Genomic DNA, 16,657 nt, shown 5'->3' with positions numbered 1-16,657 from the left:
CCCGTGAGCCATGGCCGCTGAGCCTGCGCGTCCGGAGCCTGTGCTCCGCAACGGGAGAGGCCACAACAGTGAGAGGCCCGTGTACTGCAAAAAAACAAAAAACAAAAAACCCAGCTCCTTTGGTCAAAGTAGGATTTCATACATTGCCAACAAATTCATCTAAATACCCTAGTATAGGGATAATACAGGGAGGACTGCGATTCTACAGCTACTAATTATTAGTGAGAACTGAGCTTAAGAGCCTGAATTTTGATCCCAAGGTTGAGAGGGAAAAAGAGTAAGAGCAAGACTTGAACAGAACGGATGCAAAGGACACTCTGCAGGTGGAGAGGGGGTGTGGAGCTGGAGGACAAGGCTGAATGCAGACACAGGAGGATCCAGAAAATCCGCGGCAGAAAACGACACCACAGGCCAGTAGTCAGTGCGGGTGAGCAGCCAGGAAGAGAAAATTGGCCAGAAAATGACTGGGAAAGAGGCTTCACAGATGAAAACACCCACTAAGGGAGTAGCAAGGCAAAGGCAAAGGCTCTAGAAAAGGGGCAAAAACATGAGGTACGAAAGCTATGGACGTGTTGAATGTTTTATAGTTGTTGTTGTTGTTCAAACCCACTTGGTTACTTTTGACGTCTCTTGATCCCAGGCCCCATTTTAGTTATTCTGTTTTAGTTCTTCAAACATATTCTGCATATATATTGTGCATCTGCTAATTCCACTAAGTCTGACTCGTTTCTGATTCTCATCACAGTGGCTGTTTCCTATGTTCACTTGTGAACACGTGATTCTTAGCGCTTTCTCTGGGAGAAGGAATTGAGGCCTGGTGTTTAAGATGTGCTCATCCATAAAGAACTGGTGCTGGCCTGTCTGGCACTCATGGCCACTACCAGCTGGAGTTGCGTGAAATTCTCAGCTTGCTTTTCTCCAAACCACATAGGTAGTGTGGATTGGTTCAACCTTGCTTGTGGATGGGATTCTCGAAGACCCTCCCCTGTGCCAACACTCCAGACCCTTCCCTGCAAACCTGAGCCAGTAGTGTTGGGCCACATTCCTCTTTCTCTGAGGTGGGGATTTTGTCCAGTTCACCCTTTTGCTGAGGGGCCACCTTTTGGATTCTGGGTTTTCTTTCTGGGTCTTGATCAAAGTTCCTAACCCCGTGAAGACTCAGAGCCCAGAAATCTTTAGGCTACAAGGGACTGACAAATGTCCTTGGTACAACCGGCAGCTGTCACTGTTAATCCTCTGGATTTGTGCTTTGTGTGGGGTCTGCCTCAGAAACCCCCTCACTTTCTTGCTAGCTCAGCTATCTACTTAGTGATTAAAAACAAATTCTATCCAGGTTCGTACCGAAAGGGTTCTGTCTGGCCTGCTGTTTTTTTTCAGTAGAAGTGTCCCGCAAGAAGTAAATGTTATTCCCCTCCCGCAATTCTGTTTATATCATGTGTTTTTAAAAAAGGAGATTCAAGCACAGGGAGATCAGCTCGGTGCTTTGTGACCGCCTGGAGGGGTGGGATAGGGAGGGTGGCAGGGAGATGCAAAAGGGAGGGGATATGGGAACATATGTATATGTATAACTGATTAAATTTGTTATAAAGCAAAAAAAAAAAAAAAAAAAAAGACTGCTGTGGTGAGTTATATACTAAGTGCTATTTAAGCATTTGCTATAATGATTATGTATACTCGAAGGCAAGGAACTTGCCCCTTGATTGTCTCTGTATTCCTAGTGCTTAAGAATTCCTAGTGCTTTCCTAGTGCATTGTCTTAGGATAGAGATAGCTCAGTATAGTTCTTCTCACTATAAAGTACTGTTACGTTGAAAGTCTTTGCTTGTGTACTAATAATCTATGACATATCTGCTGAGGACAAGGAAAGGAATAGTTTTAAAACTGCAATGGATAACAAAAGATTGTATGATGTAATGCCTTTATTATGTAATTATAAAACTAACAAATGATCATGGTAGAAAATTTGAAAAACTCCTAGACAAAATAGAGACCAATAAAATTTGGAGTAGCGTTCAGAGTGAAAAAAAAAAAAAAAAAAAGGAGATTCAGTGATTGAAGTGCATGTTGGGGATGATTTTGATAAAGTTCTTCAATCACAGAAAAGGAAGCTATCGCCTGGAAATGACTTGCCTGAGACTTAGATGCCCCCGACATCTCCTTTCCTAAGAGAAACCAAAGCTTAAGGCAAAAGCCAGATTTCTCTGAACGATCTAAAGAAACAGATTATACTAAAAATTGTACATTCATAGAAGAGGAAAGATACACAGCTAAAGGTGATTAAGCTACGAAAATCTGGCTTCTAGAACAAAGCACTAAAGAAACAGTGTGAAAAGTGTCAGTCCAAAGTCACAACTGCTGTTCGAGAACTTACGTTCAAATACAGAAACATTCAAGGCAAGCTCCAAAAAACAAACAAACACTAGCTTTAAATTATCATTATATACAAAAAGTTTATTTTAGAAATCACGTCTTTAAAAAATAACATAGATGTTATACGTTCTTAACTTAACTGGATATTACTCACCATCTGAATGTCAGGGTGTTATGTGGTAAAATTAAGTGGTACAATTAATGATGTGATGAAACCAAGTCCATGTAATATCCCTGGCATTTACACCAGTTTCAAACATTAATGTGATTTTTAAAAGAAAAAAAATTTTAAAAGAAGTCTATTTTGGAAACACACAAAAGCATCTTGATCTCGTAAACAGAAGTCCTGAAACTACAGATCTATTGCTGAGACTATTCCAAAAGCTGGAAAAAGTAGGCAGTATCATTTAAATTCATGAACAGTTAAAAAGGTCCAATGGAACTTGTATCAGGCGTGCAGTGTGGTTATCCCAGTGCGTGTGCCAGAGAGAATAAGCAGAAAAGTTGAACCTTTGCTTTACAGTTTCATAGGCTGAAAGTTGGAAAACGTGGGTAGTTTTGGTTGGTAATTTTGGGGTAGAATTGGTTATCCTTGTTTCTATTCAATAGGTTTCTTTCGGTCGTACAAGAAGAGCACCCACAGATGGCCAAGCTCAAATACCACAGAATGAGAACACAAAATAAATTTAAACTCACTACGGACCAAAAAATATAGCTCTTTGGAAATCTGAACTAAAACCTGTGACTTAACATGTTAAGAATGCTGAAAATGGTTTTATAAATCAAAGAGTTAAAATGATCCTTAAGGGTGAAGTCTAAAGCAGAATTTTTATACAATAAACTTCAGAAGACTATAAAATTCCTGTAACATAAAACAATTACTTTAATATATTTCATATCTTTATCAAATGATCCCGGACTGTATTTCTAGGTACTCCTACCCAGACCATGAGGTATTTGTATTGGGAGATAATGATAAACCAAAGTTTCCCTCTGTAAGGGGAGCTCAGGGCTCTCTGACCTAGCTAGAGTTGAATCCAGAGAACCACTGTCACTGCCTAAAAAGTTTCAAGAACCAGAAAACCTGTATTAGTTTGTTAATTGCAAAAAAAAAAAAAAAAAAAAAAAAACTTCTGAGAATGCAGCTGCTGGGTGTATCCACGATGAGCAGTTACGGCTCATGCTGAAGGGAACTGAAAAATAAGATTTAAAATTACATAAGAACGAAGTCAATCGATAGTAATCATTCCTGAAGATGAGCAAAACCTGCGAGCAACAGCGGGCTCACCTAATTTTGATTTTACACTGGATGTGTTTTCAATGTTTCCTATCAAATGGTAGTAATCTCACCAGAAACACATTGACTGAAGACAAGCATTTTAGGTTGTGAAAGGATAATGTGGGACGTGTGATGGGAGATATACCTCTATAAATCTTCAGGAAAAGCTGGCCATTAGTTTCACTGAAGTGAAAAATGTGTTAACAGTAACGTCACAGATCTGAACTTTATTATCAGAATGATGTCACTTTAGGATAGAATTGATACTATCAATTTTCTAACATGGTTGTAATATGGCATAAAACTCTTGATTCTCAGAGCCATATGCCCCCATATCTGCCAAAATGTACTTTGAAAAGAAATGTACAAAGGGGATGTAGAACAGGCACCAAAGTTGACAAAATATCCAGATGAACATTCCTCATGACAGATCCACTTGAGATCTAGAAAGCACTTGAATACTCTATCCTTCTTCAAATGATCAAGGGAAATAGCAAGTCCTGTATTTACAAAACTGATGAAAATCACACTGTAATAATCAGTGACTGCAGAACAACCATACAGATCTGTGTTTCCAACTTTTTCCACCATGATTCTCCATCAAGGTAAAAAAAATTCTTTCATACAAATCCCAGAAGGACGCAGAGGTGGCAGCACAGCTGCCGAAGATGGTACAATGACTTACTACTGGGGCTGATGACGGGACACACGGGCAAGGAGGGGCAGAGTCCTCGAGACAAGAACCCCGGTTAACGCCGGCGGCTCTAGTCTGTGGTTGACCTGCGGTACCAAAACCGCGCCCTGAAGTCGTCGCTGCAGGTCATGAAGCCGGGGTTGGTGGGCGAGTGCACGATACAGCGCACGATATTGTTGTGGCCCAGCGAGAGCAGGTTCCGGCGCTCGGCCGTCCTCGAGTCCCAGCAGCAGAGGCTGATGGTCCTCTCGTCAGGCAGCAGCACGTAGTCCTCCGTGTGGTTGAAAACGGCCTGCGTCCGGTGCACCTGTCGTCCGCTCAAGCCAGCACCTGTGCAGTGACCGAGAGGTTAAGGACTGGGCGCCAGGGCTAGCTTTCCAGTTCACATCTTAGAGCCCAGACTGTTCTACTTTTGTTATTAGCTCTGTTGACGTAAAAACTGCATTTTAAAATTGCTGAAGTAATATACATTTATTGTGCAATTTTGGTAACTCTAAAAAAAGTATGAAAAAGAAAATCACCTTTGGGGCCACCACCTAATGCAACTCTGTTAATGTTCTGATGTATTTTTAGGCATAAAAACACCTTAAAAAAATACAAGAGTGGTGCCACATTATCTAACTTCATGTTGGATACGTTGTGTTTTTACTGGCTGCAAAGTATCCCATTGTTTGGAAGCACCATTAGGTAATGATTCTTTTCCTGCTAGGCAGTTAGTTTGTATCCAACTGTAATATTGTGACGAACATTCTTTGTGCGGAACACGTTATTTCTTTAGGACTAAATTCCTAGGACTAAAATCACTGGGATGGATGAACAGCCACTCTCCAAGAGGAAACTCTATGCTTTTTTTTTTTTTGACCATGAATTAAAAAAAGCCTATTTTATGTTTCAAGTATTACATGAACTATTAAAAAAAATCTGCCTGATAATTTTACAGAGTCAACATTTTGATGAATATCTTTTCCAAATATCTACGTGCGTTGTATACTCGTTTGTAATTTTTATAAATCAGGGCATACGGCATACAGTTTTTATTCAACAGTTTGTGGTGGAGACCTACAAAGAGGGAATATAGCTTAACGGATAAAAATACACACTGGGCTTCCCTGGTGGCGCAGTGGTTGAGAGTCTGCCTGCTGATACAGGGGACGCGGGTTCGTGCCCCGGTGCGGGAAGATCCCACATGCCGCGAAGCGGCTGGGCCCGTGAGCCATGGCCGCTGAGCCTGTGCGTCCGGAGCCTGTGCTCCGTAATGGGAGAGGCCACAGCAGTGAGAGGCTTGCGTACCGCAAAAAAAAAAAAAAAAAAAAAATACACACTTTGGTGCTGGATCTGGACTCAGTACTTATTAGCGATGTGACTTTGAACAAATGACTTAACATCCCTGGGCCTTAACTGTCTCCTCTGCTCTGCAGGGATAGTTACAGCACCTGCCCACAAGATGTTGCAGGGATTAAAATGAGGTGTAATGCCCATTCAGCTCTGCAGTATAAGTGTTGAACAAACATTACTATGAGTGTTTATTTTTAAAGGCTGAATGCCGTGAAAGGCCATGTAACAATTTACTCAGCGCTTCTTCTGGACATTTATATCCTATCTAACTTTCCACTACTCCAGATAATGCTGGGATGAATATCTTTTTCTGTGTGCATGTGCATGCTTCCCAAGAATCTTTTTAGGTTAAATTTCTAACAGTGGATATAGCAGGTCAAAAAAATGTATATTTAACATTTTGATAATATGACACCAAGCTGCCCTTCAGAAATATCTTACCAACCACACTCCTAACAACATGTGATTTCCTGGAACGTTTATCAATACTGTATAATACCAATCTTTCCAATTCCCGAAATGTGATGAGCAAAAAGATACTTCCACATTCATTTCTTAGGTTTATAGTGAAGCTGGTCATCTTTTCTTGGGTTCACTGAGCAGTGTCTGACCTATGTTTATTACCTATGCTATGAATTGTTTTTTCCCTAGCCAGCATTTAATTTTGTTTAGAGCGTTTTAAATTTTTAACATAAAAATTTCTAATGTTTACTTGATAGTGTTCCCTTTTCCTTCATTATTTCAAGAGCCCTCTGAATTCTGACTAAAGATTAAAACTGGAAAAGCAGATCCAAAAGTGCTGACATGAAGGGGTCTTAAACTGTGAATTAGAAAAAGAGGGAATCTGCATATAAATTCATTATAATCTCATTTTAAAATCAAATCCCAATTCTCCAGAAAAACAAACCAATCAGCCACATATAACCATAAAACATCCCAAACATTCATAAAACAAAAATGACTCTTCCCAAAACTTGCTAGCTATACCATCTACACCAGAAGCCAGAGAGATGGCAGGAAGCAAACTCTGGTTACAATGAGATACATCTATGGTAGGTTATGCTGCACCCTAGTGGTTCAGATGTCACCAACTCTTCAATCTTCTTCACTTATTAACATCCCAGCAGTCCCTTACAATAGTGCTGTTTTCTTGTGAGTTTTGAAGTTCTGGTCATGGCAATTTCAGTGTATGACACAAACATCTCACAACAGAGGAAACTAGCTGAAGTTTTCTACCAAACAGCCTTTGCTGCTACAAGGAACAGAAGAATGAAACACAATATTTTAATACTTACTATCAAATAATTAGACAAACACTGACTACTAGTGATAGGATAAATTTAAACAGATCTCATAAAAAGAGCTCACAGGCACAACTGTTACAATTAGAGACCAACGTGAATTAGACTATCAGACTAACAATTTTGTGTTTCTGTCTGAAGGGCCCACTTTATATCTAGGTTCAGAACACTTGGGGTCTCTTTTGGGGGCTCCTTCTCCTCTCTCAGGCATGAGCCCAGATCCTTCCTCTCACTTACTGAGTCTCTTCTCTGGACTGCTTTCATGTTTTTGTGGGAAGTGGGCAGGCCATGGGTCTACAAACGGACCACCTAATTCTCAAGTGTTCCTTGCATGGAATCAGATCCAGTTTTAGCTGTTAACATATTGAGAAGGGCAAAGTGAAGACACGGGGGTTCTATTTCCGGTTCTGCCTCTTGTTTGATTCACACAGATTTATCGTGTGGATCTAGTTCGAGGATCTAAAAGAGAGTTCTGGAAACTAAAATGCCTCAGAAGTGTGAAGTAATATCAACGTCTCACATACCTGTGTATCTGACCAGGGTTCGTCCTGTTGATATTTCCCAAAGTTTAGCTACAGAGTCTTTTCCACTTGACAGAATGTATTTTGAATTTTTGGAAAAGATGGCGGAACACACTTCAGCACCGTCATGTGCTTTCTCAAAGGTTGTGATGCAGCGGTTTGAAACCCCGTCCCACAGCTTGATGCAGCCGTCCTTGCTGCCGGTCACATACATATTGGCACTAGGATTGTAATTAACGGAACATATGGCATCAGTGTGTTGATCTTGAGGATTGCAAGAGACAAAGCACTGAAATGTGTTGATATCATAAAGTCGAAGAGTAGGATGCTGAGTTCCAACAAGTATAAAGTCTCCAGAAGGATGAAAAGAGATGGAGCGTAACATTTCAGCCTCCTGTTGGGAAAGAGACCAAGTGGTGAACAATTAAACCCAGAGGAAATGGGGAAAATATTGGGCTGATGCAAAGAATCCATAGAACAGTGACTTGATATTACACAGGTAAGAGAAGAACAAAGAACTTTCTGGAATACACAAAAGGACCATCTGAACAAAGATTTCCGAAACTATCTACTGGTGAGATTATTCCAAAGATCACAGGTGCGCTTCATCATTTGCACATAAACAGGGGGTAAACTCAGAAGGGAATACTATCAATCTATGACACATTCACATACGATTAATGAATAAAAATAAACTATAAGAATGGTTTCTTTAATTTGTCCCAGGGCTCCAAATATTGAGGTGGAAGCCACTACTAAAACATTAGTATTTCTGAACTGCATATTCAAAACAGAGCAACAAATGTCGCTTTTCCAGCAAACACCTGAGAATTTCAACTGAATAATTTTTAAATTCCCCTAAGTTAGAGAAGTTCGTTGTGTTTTGTCTTTAAACAGGAATCTGCAACCTTTAAAGAGTGATGTGGATTCTGAACTGTATCTGTGACCGGCAGCCATCCTCACTGGCCAGAGGAAGTGGGCGCATGATAACACGAGAGCCGTGCCATTTGCAGCGGGCGCTGCGTCCTGGCTGCCATCCTCTTTATTTACAGGATGACCACTGAGACGACTTTTAAAAAGAGAAGAGCCACACAACAGCTCATTGTATTTAGGGAAAAAAAAATGCATACAGCTCCTTTCCAAACATTCCTAACCTGAATGTATTTGAAGGCTCTTTTTGCAGATGGTTTGGAATAATCAAATAATTTAAGAGTATAGTCCCTTGAACCAGAGGCAAGGATCTGTTCCGTTGGGTGGAAAGCGAGACATGTGACTTCATCCACGTGGTCGTAAAGAGTTCGAATCACTGGGTGGTTTTCCATGTTCTGCTGTGCAGTCTCATTCATCATGACCTAGGCCAGCAAGAAGAGAAGAGAATCTCAAAGTGTAAAATCTGCCTGGCTCAAAGTATACATTCTACAGCTATGCTAAGTTAAAACTGGTTTAAACTATGCTCTCATTCTCCCAAGAATGAACAACAAAAGGCAAATGGTAAGTACATTACCAGGATTTTTACCTCTATTGGCATGGCACTTTTGGCCAACATTCTTTCTGTGTCAAGTATTTTTATGGAAGCGTCAGCAGATCCAGTAGCTATTAACTGCCCATCTCTACTATAGGTAGCTACACGACATGGTCCTTTATGGGATGTGACATAGCATGTTTCATACTCTGAAGCCTCTGGGGACATAGTCTGGACATCTGCATCAAACTCCAGGTCAATTCCTGTGCCAGGGGCAACTGTATCTGACCGACCAATTGCATACTGAACTGCAGTATCATCGTTTTCCATTCCTGAAAGGAATAAAAATTAAGGGCATGAAAAAACGTTATTTTAAAAAGACAGGACAAAGTTCTGGATCCAAACTGGGAAAGGTGTTTGCTGATGTCAACTTACTCTTTCTTGGAGCTGCATGGTACTTAATACTGTACAAAGTTATGTATTGTGACCTGGGTGCACACACAGTGACAACGCTGTAAGGCAACAGGCGTTGTGGCAGGCTAGGCTCCAACAGGTAAAGTCACCTCCCCAGATACTTGCCTCCAAAAGTTTCTACTTTAACCACAACTACAGAAACTGAAAAACAGCAGTTCTGTAGTTAAATTGTCCATTTTTCCCCATTCCAAATTTTAATATTTTTAGTGTTGAGATCTGTTAGTAGCAGCTCTGAAGCTCATTAAGTCAGATATATTGATAGTAATAACATTAATGAAACATCTTTGAAAGAATGTTGAGGTTTAAACAAACTGAAGTTTAACAAGAAAATGCACTTTAAATTGAAAAATAACGACATATCATATAAACAATTTTTATTAATATAGGAAAAATCAGAAATGCAGATAAACAAAAAACAAACATAACCTTGTATTATATCACCCAGAGATAATTACTGTTAACATGGCGGTATGAATTCTTCTGGACCTTTCTCCACGCACACAGTTGTTTCATTTCTTAAAACACAAATAAAATCACAATATGTAATGTGGTGTGACATACTCGGTCATTTACTCATATGGAATAAACACCTGGCCAGTGTAATAAACGTTCACCCACATCATGTTGTTGGATCCAACTTTATGAATATGAGAACATGTACAACCAATTCCATATTCTTGGGCATTTCAGTGGAATTCATTTTATTTCCTCAGGCAAATTTGAACAGTTTACACTGCCAAGTCAAAGAGAATAAATGCGTTTGGCAATTCTGTATTTTACTGAGTGCTTTCTACGACACAGGCAAGCACCTGGATACACTGTTGAACAAGACAAGGTTCAGTATCTTTATTAAACTTGCAGTCTGGGACTTCCCCAGTGGTCCAGTCGTAAAGAATCTGCCTTCCAATGCAGGGGATGAGGGTTCTATCCCTGGTTGGAGAACTAAGATCCCACATGCCGTGGGGCAACTAAGCCCGGGCACCACAACTACTGAGCTCATAAGCCGCAATGAGACAGCCCACGTGCTGCAAACTACAGAGCCCTCGTGCCACCACTACAGAGAAGCCTGCACATCACAACAAAGAGCCTGCATGCCACAACTAAGACCTGACGCAGCCAAAATAATAAAACCCAAACCAAAACCCAAACCAAAACAACTTGCAGTCTTTTGGCAGGTGGTATGGATTGTGTGGGAAACGCAAAACAATATAGAAAATTTCAGACAGTGATTCTGTTATGAAGGAAATGGGATTGTTGTTTTAAAGCCCTTGGGGAGGTACGGGGAAGATGTTCGGGTTATTTTAGAAGAAATGAGGAGGACTCTGAGACGACATCTGAGCTGAGACTTGAAGTCAATAATACAGCAGCAGAAAGCTCCAGATAATTCACATAAAGACCCTGAGGCCAGAACCTGCTCAAAGCCTTCACAATCTGGACTTTGCCTTCTCCTTCAGTATCTAGCACTGTGCTCGACACATACTAGCCACTAAAACTAAAGGGCAGTAATCTTGAAAAACATCTGAAACCTTGTCATGGGCTCAATGAATTTGCGTTCACAAGTTACCTAGTTTGATGAGGTGCAGGAGCTGCTCCGAGGGTGCACAGACAGACTGAGGCTTGATTTCATTGATGAGGCCGTTAGCAATGCTGATGTAGCCGTCATAGAGCAGCTGGCTAATGATCAGCTTGTAGAGCTGCTGGCGATCCTTCAAGCCCACTTTGGTTCTGTACATCTTGGAGAAGAGGAAGATAATTTCCCTGCCAGCTGCAAGAGAGAAAACAGGTGATGATGAGGGGCAGAGGCACTAGTAAACCACAGAAGCAACATAGGAATCTGGTCAGCCTTTCCAGGGCTTAAATCCCAGCTCTATCAGCATTATCTTTGGTCAGCAACTATGTTTCTCTGAGATCAGGGTCCTCAGCTGTTAAATAAGTCAGTGAAAGCTAAACAAGATGATACATGTAGAGCATTGAGCACAGTAGCACACAGAAATGTTTCAAATCATGTTAGCCAACATTTACAGTAGAACCTCTCTTCACGAACATTTTTTCTCTGCTAAATTACCCACCTGCAATTTTTATTCTTTACCGCTATCCCAGAATCTTCCATTTCTTCTGTTAATGAAACCCTGGCTAATGTTTGCAATAGGTACAACAGCTGCTACTGTTGGACGTCCAAACACTACTGTTTCCACCAGCTAAGCTGTTATGTTTACTAATGTCAGTTATGGTCATTCTTAAAACATGTTTCAAGGCAACCGAGCTTGTTACATTACATAATTTAATTACAGAATACTTTGGAAAGCATTGTTGAATAAAATATTGGCAAATAGGATATGGCCAAAATAACTATAAAAAATGGAAAAATTGGAAGGACTGTGCATTTAGATTGATTTACAAGTGTTTAAGTTCTCTCTCAGGCTCAGAAAGCACAAGAGAAAATTACAGATGGTTTCCAGTTTATGCCAAAAAAAAAAAAAAAAGAACTCCAACTGGTTGACATGATTAGATAATCTGATTATAAAAATCAACGTCTGTACACGTGTAGATCTGTACAGGTATCGGAAGGCTGCAGGAGCTGGGGAACAGCCATAAAGAATAAAAGTCACAGGCAGACAGGTAGCTGTGGCACGGAAGGAAACTGGAAGGCAGAGCACAGGAGAGAGAGAAGAATATAAGAAAGAAGGGCGGGGAGTGGGCAGTTAACACCACTTCACAGGGGTGATTCTGAAAGTGGGAGGTGCTGTAGGAAAGGGGCGGGGTAGAGTGTTTTTAACTACCCAAGGCCCTCTGGAGAATTACCGAGGCTACTGATGATAAGAATAGCCAATGTTTCCTAAGTGTTTACCATGCTTCATCTCAATCCTCAACAACATCCTATAAAGGAGGTCCAGTAATCTTGCTTACAGGTGAGGAGGGGAAATAACTTGCCCAAGGTCTCAGAACTAGTGCCTGGAGGAACCAGCATTAGAACGCAGGCGGTTTGACTCCAGAGATGGTGTTGCTCTAATTGCTGCGTGTACTGCTCGTTAAAAACTTGATAAACTTAGCTAAAATTCATTAGACATTCCGCATATAACACACATGGTGTAAGCAACTAATATGCATTACCGCATTCAATCTTCAGCTTATCCCATTTTAGAGGTGGGCAACCGGAGAGGCACAGGAGGGTTAACTCACCCAGGATCCAACAGCTTGTAAATGGCGGAGCCTGGATCCTAACCCAGAGCCTGAGCTCTTACTGTGCTCTACTGATGGGTATTAAGCAAATATATATAAATCCATGCTTGTGTAGACAACACTAGGACACAACAGAGATGATGAAACCGACTCAAAGAGGTTAGGAAATACTGCAAGTAAAACGTGGCTGCGTAACTCGTCCAAGATTAAAGTGGCCACCAGGATTACCCACCCCAGAGCCCAGAGCTTAACCACTATTCCATCCTTCACTCGTGCCAGGCGCATCATAGGGCTACCAAGAGATTAAAATAGGAAAAGAGAGAACGAACCCTGCTTCTGAACTCCCATAGAACGTCCGTTCGCTGGGCTAGAAAGCGCCTAATTACCGTCCCCAATTTGTAGGTGAAGGGTCTGCGGCCCGAAGACAGGAAGAACCCAGTCCAGAACTGGTTGTACCCGTAGCTGGAAGGAAGACCAGGGAGAGAACACAAACGCCCCCTTCACCGTACGCTCCGCTATGACCCCGAGCTAGAGGCCAGCGAAGAATGGAGTGAGGGTGAGAGGCCTTTGAGGAAGAGGAGGGAGAGCGCGGACCCAGCCTGGCAACTCAGGGCGCATGCCGCCCCGCTCACTATTGACTCTTCCCGCCTCGCCCGCGTCCTTCCTGTGGTGCCCCAAAGGCGCTAGCCGACCGCACCCGCCATTCCACGCACCCCGGGCTCCCCCATACCTGCTCGTCCTGCTCTCTCGGTCTCCCGCTCTCTCCTAGAAAAATGGAGACGCGAATCCTGCCCGATCGATCGCTCCGGGCGCACCTTCACTGCGCACGCACAAAGGGCACCGCGCCGAGCGCTGCGCTATCGATTGACCCCACTCGCTCCTGCCCTTCTCGCCATCTTACGGGCGTGTTCTAGAGATTCGTTCACCTTCTCCGACTTTATCTCCGACGCGACAACCCTGACGCCAAGGGACTGCTGCCTCACGAACAAATGTCGGATCCGGAGAGCACCGCGGGCGCTAAAACGGCCGCGAACGTGGCGGGCCGTTGTCTCCATCACTTCCGGAGCCTTACAAAGCAAGTGCGCCTGCGCGCCGTCTCCGCCGGGCCGTGACTCAAGCCGTCGAGTTGGTTTTGAACCAATGAAAAGGCAGCGCCTCTCTAGCCCCGACCAATCAGCTTTCGGGTTCGAGGGTTTAACTCCTATTTAAAATGAAGACTGACTCCTAACGGCTGAGCTCTCAGGAGGACTCGGAGCCTTTGGGTTGGAGGTGGGAGGCCGTAGGTACGTAGACCTGGGGCATCTCTGTGGGGCGGGCTGGAGGACCCTGGGTGGCCTTTGGGGGTGGGTGGGAGGGAAGCGGTCTTTGGGGCCGCTGGGCCGGCGAGGGGAGGGTCGGGGCGAGAAAGCCTCCCTTGGTCCCCCAGTTCCTCCCTGCGTCCCCCCGTGCTTTTCCAGCGCCCTCCCATCAGCTCCTGGGTCCCCAGACGCCCTGTAACATGCCGCCTGGTGTTTATTAAACACCTGGAGTGCGTTGGGTTGTGTGGCGTGGGTGGGGAGGCTCTGGGGGGTGCTTTCTGATGGGATTCTCGTGTTCCTTGAGCACCTGGGTAAGGAAGTACAGAAGGTTTTTGCTGTCTTGGAGTTTACGTTCTGGGGGGTGGGGAGACAGACGATGAACTAGCAAAACTTCCACTAGGGATGAGCGCTAGGAACCGGGGGCTACTTTGGGTAGACTAGCCAGGAAAGGCCCTTGTCCGGGCGGGACGGATGAGTGGGTGAATAAATAACTAACTTCCTCAAAGAAGCCTTCCTGGGCCAGTGCTTCTCAAACCATAGACCTTGGACTACCGTTATCGGGATTATTTGAGCGTCCTTGTTAAAAATGTGAACCCACCTAAGGGATCAGAAGCGCTTGGGTGTAGGGCTCAGGTGTCTGTATTTATATCAAGCTCTGCAGGTGATTCTTATGCTTCGTTGAGAACTAGTGGTCTAGCCCAGCCACATACTGGTCATCTGGGGGTGTCTTTGAAATGCAGGATCTAGTTGTTAGGTCTGGGGTTGGGCCTGAAAGTCTCCATTTCTAGCACATGTCCTCCTGATGTAGATGTAGCCATCACCCTTGACTTTCACTGTTTCCTTCTCATCCTTAACCTTCCTCGTTCTTTGAATTAAATGCTTCTCAGCAACATACTCATTTCCTCTCCACTCTCCTGCATCTGTGCAGACGTTTGCAGGTTTAACGAAGGAAGGAAAAGTCTCAACCCACAGTGCTATTAAATCTGTTTTGTTGCTTTAGACTAGTAGGATCTCTGGTTTGAACTGCAGGGATCTTGTGCAGGTCGTCTGGACATGTGACTCCTGAACTGGGCTGCAGGCCAGAATCACCTGAGAAGCAGTCTTCTTGCGGCTTTCTCCAGAATTTCTGGATCAGAATCACGTTCCATTCCGTTATTGTTCTTCCTGAGAAGGAAAGTGCATTACATTGGAGTGAATGTCTGTAGCTTCTGTTGAAGACTGTTGAATCAGTGTTCATTGGCCTGTGTGCTCTCGTGAGCCTGCTGCTTGTAACTGTTAGGGAGAGTGAAGAAAGCATCAGAGCGTGTGTGAAATTCACATAATAGGAGAATGTATTTCCTTTTCTTTTTTGTCTATTATGTCTAAATGGCTGTTTGATATAAGGACTCCAGGCTCTTTAGCCTGGTCCCGTCTTCGAGGTGGAGTTATCTGATTACTTATAAAGTGGATGTGAAAGCGTGGGGCTGAAGAGTGCTTTCTGATTGGATTCTAGAATATAGGGAGCATCTGAGTAAGAGAAACAGAGAAAGGTTTCTGCTTTCTTGGAGTTTATGTTCTACTTACTCGATAGGTTGTTGTGCCTGACTCACAGGAAGTGATTCTAACACTTCCTAAGTGTTAGAAACTATTTTTTTTTATTACTGATCTGCTTTGTTAATGGATTGATTCATTCCCAAAAGATGAGCGTACATACTGTGTGCCAGGCATGTTCTGGGGAGGTAACAGTGAACAAAATGGGACTAAGCTCTTCCTCCTGTGGAGCTTACTTTCTTTAGAGATACTGAGCAGGTAGCTGGGTATCTGAGTCTGGGAACTCAGATGGTAAACAAGTACAAATAACGTTATGTAACGTGTTAAGTAAAAGTAAAAGAGAGATGATCTGAAAGGGGCATCTCAGCATGAATGAAATGAAGGAACAGCCACACTTCTGTTATAGGGAGGAGCCTCATAGGTAGAGGCAACAGGAAGTGCAAAGGCCCTGTGGCAGGGGACTCCTCTGCCAGGGAAAGGGAGGAGCCCTGAATGGCTGGTGTGCAATAGACAAGAGGAGGAGATCCGGTCACAGAGGTGGTCAAGATCCACATTCTGTGAGACTTTATAGGCCTATATGTGCAAGTAAGATTTTGAATTTGAGTTGAGCAACCATGAGGGGCCTCTGAACCAAGGACCATATATCTGACTTGTTAATGGGATCATTGGGCACAGTGTTGCGAATGGACTTAATGGGAGAAGGGTGGAAGCGGAGTGACCATTGGGAGCCCTTTGCAAATAATTGCGGGGAGAGAAAACTGGTTTGACGAGGTGGGAGTGGTAAAGGCTGTGAGCAGTGATTTTGAAGATAGAGCCTGTAAGATCTGCTGATGGATCAGATAAGGGGTTTGAGGGAGAACCGTGTAAAAGATTGTGCTAAGACTTTAGACGTGAGCAGCTGGCAGGATGGATTTGCTGTCTGCTGAGATGGGGGCAGCCCAGTCCGCAGTCCGAGAGAACGGGGTTGCCGGAGATGGGGGTGGGGAAGGGAGCAGGACTTCAGTTGGGGACAGTTTAAGATTGAGACGCTCTCAGATTACCAGGTGGTCAGAGTTCCGATGGGAATTTGGGGATCCTCAGCCTGTGGATGGTACTGAAGGCCAGGAGACGGGATGAGCTCACTGAGGGAGTGAGTGTAGTTGGGAAAGAAGTGTTTCTGGGCACCCCCCATGGCAAAGGGGAAAAGAAGTGTGCCGGAGAGAAGAGGTTTCATT

The 16,657-nt window shown here is 43.4% G+C and overlaps 1 protein-coding gene across 1 annotated transcript; it reads right to left on the bottom strand.

Annotated features, from left to right (window-relative positions):
• Positions 1-4,351: 4,351 nt before the first annotated feature.
• On the bottom strand, positions 4,352-13,422 carry CSTF1 (cleavage stimulation factor subunit 1). The gene is made up of 6 exons (XM_079719844.1): positions 13,346-13,422; positions 11,000-11,200; positions 9,016-9,293; positions 8,654-8,851; positions 7,503-7,893; positions 4,352-4,672 (listed from the first exon to the last, which is right to left on the bottom strand). The coding sequence occupies exons 2-6, from the start codon at positions 11,166-11,168 to the stop codon at positions 4,413-4,415; spliced, it is 1,296 nt and encodes a 431-aa protein (XP_079575970.1). The 5' UTR covers positions 11,169-11,200; positions 13,346-13,422; the 3' UTR covers positions 4,352-4,412.
• Positions 13,423-16,657: the final 3,235 nt, after the last annotated feature.

Source organism: Hyperoodon ampullatus, assembly GCF_949752795.1.
Source record: "Hyperoodon ampullatus genome assembly, chromosome: 14".
NCBI lineage: Eukaryota > Metazoa > Chordata > Mammalia > Artiodactyla > Ziphiidae > Hyperoodon > Hyperoodon ampullatus.
Note: the sequence above shows the minus strand (reverse complement) of the source record. Positions and strands in the feature narration are given on the sequence as shown.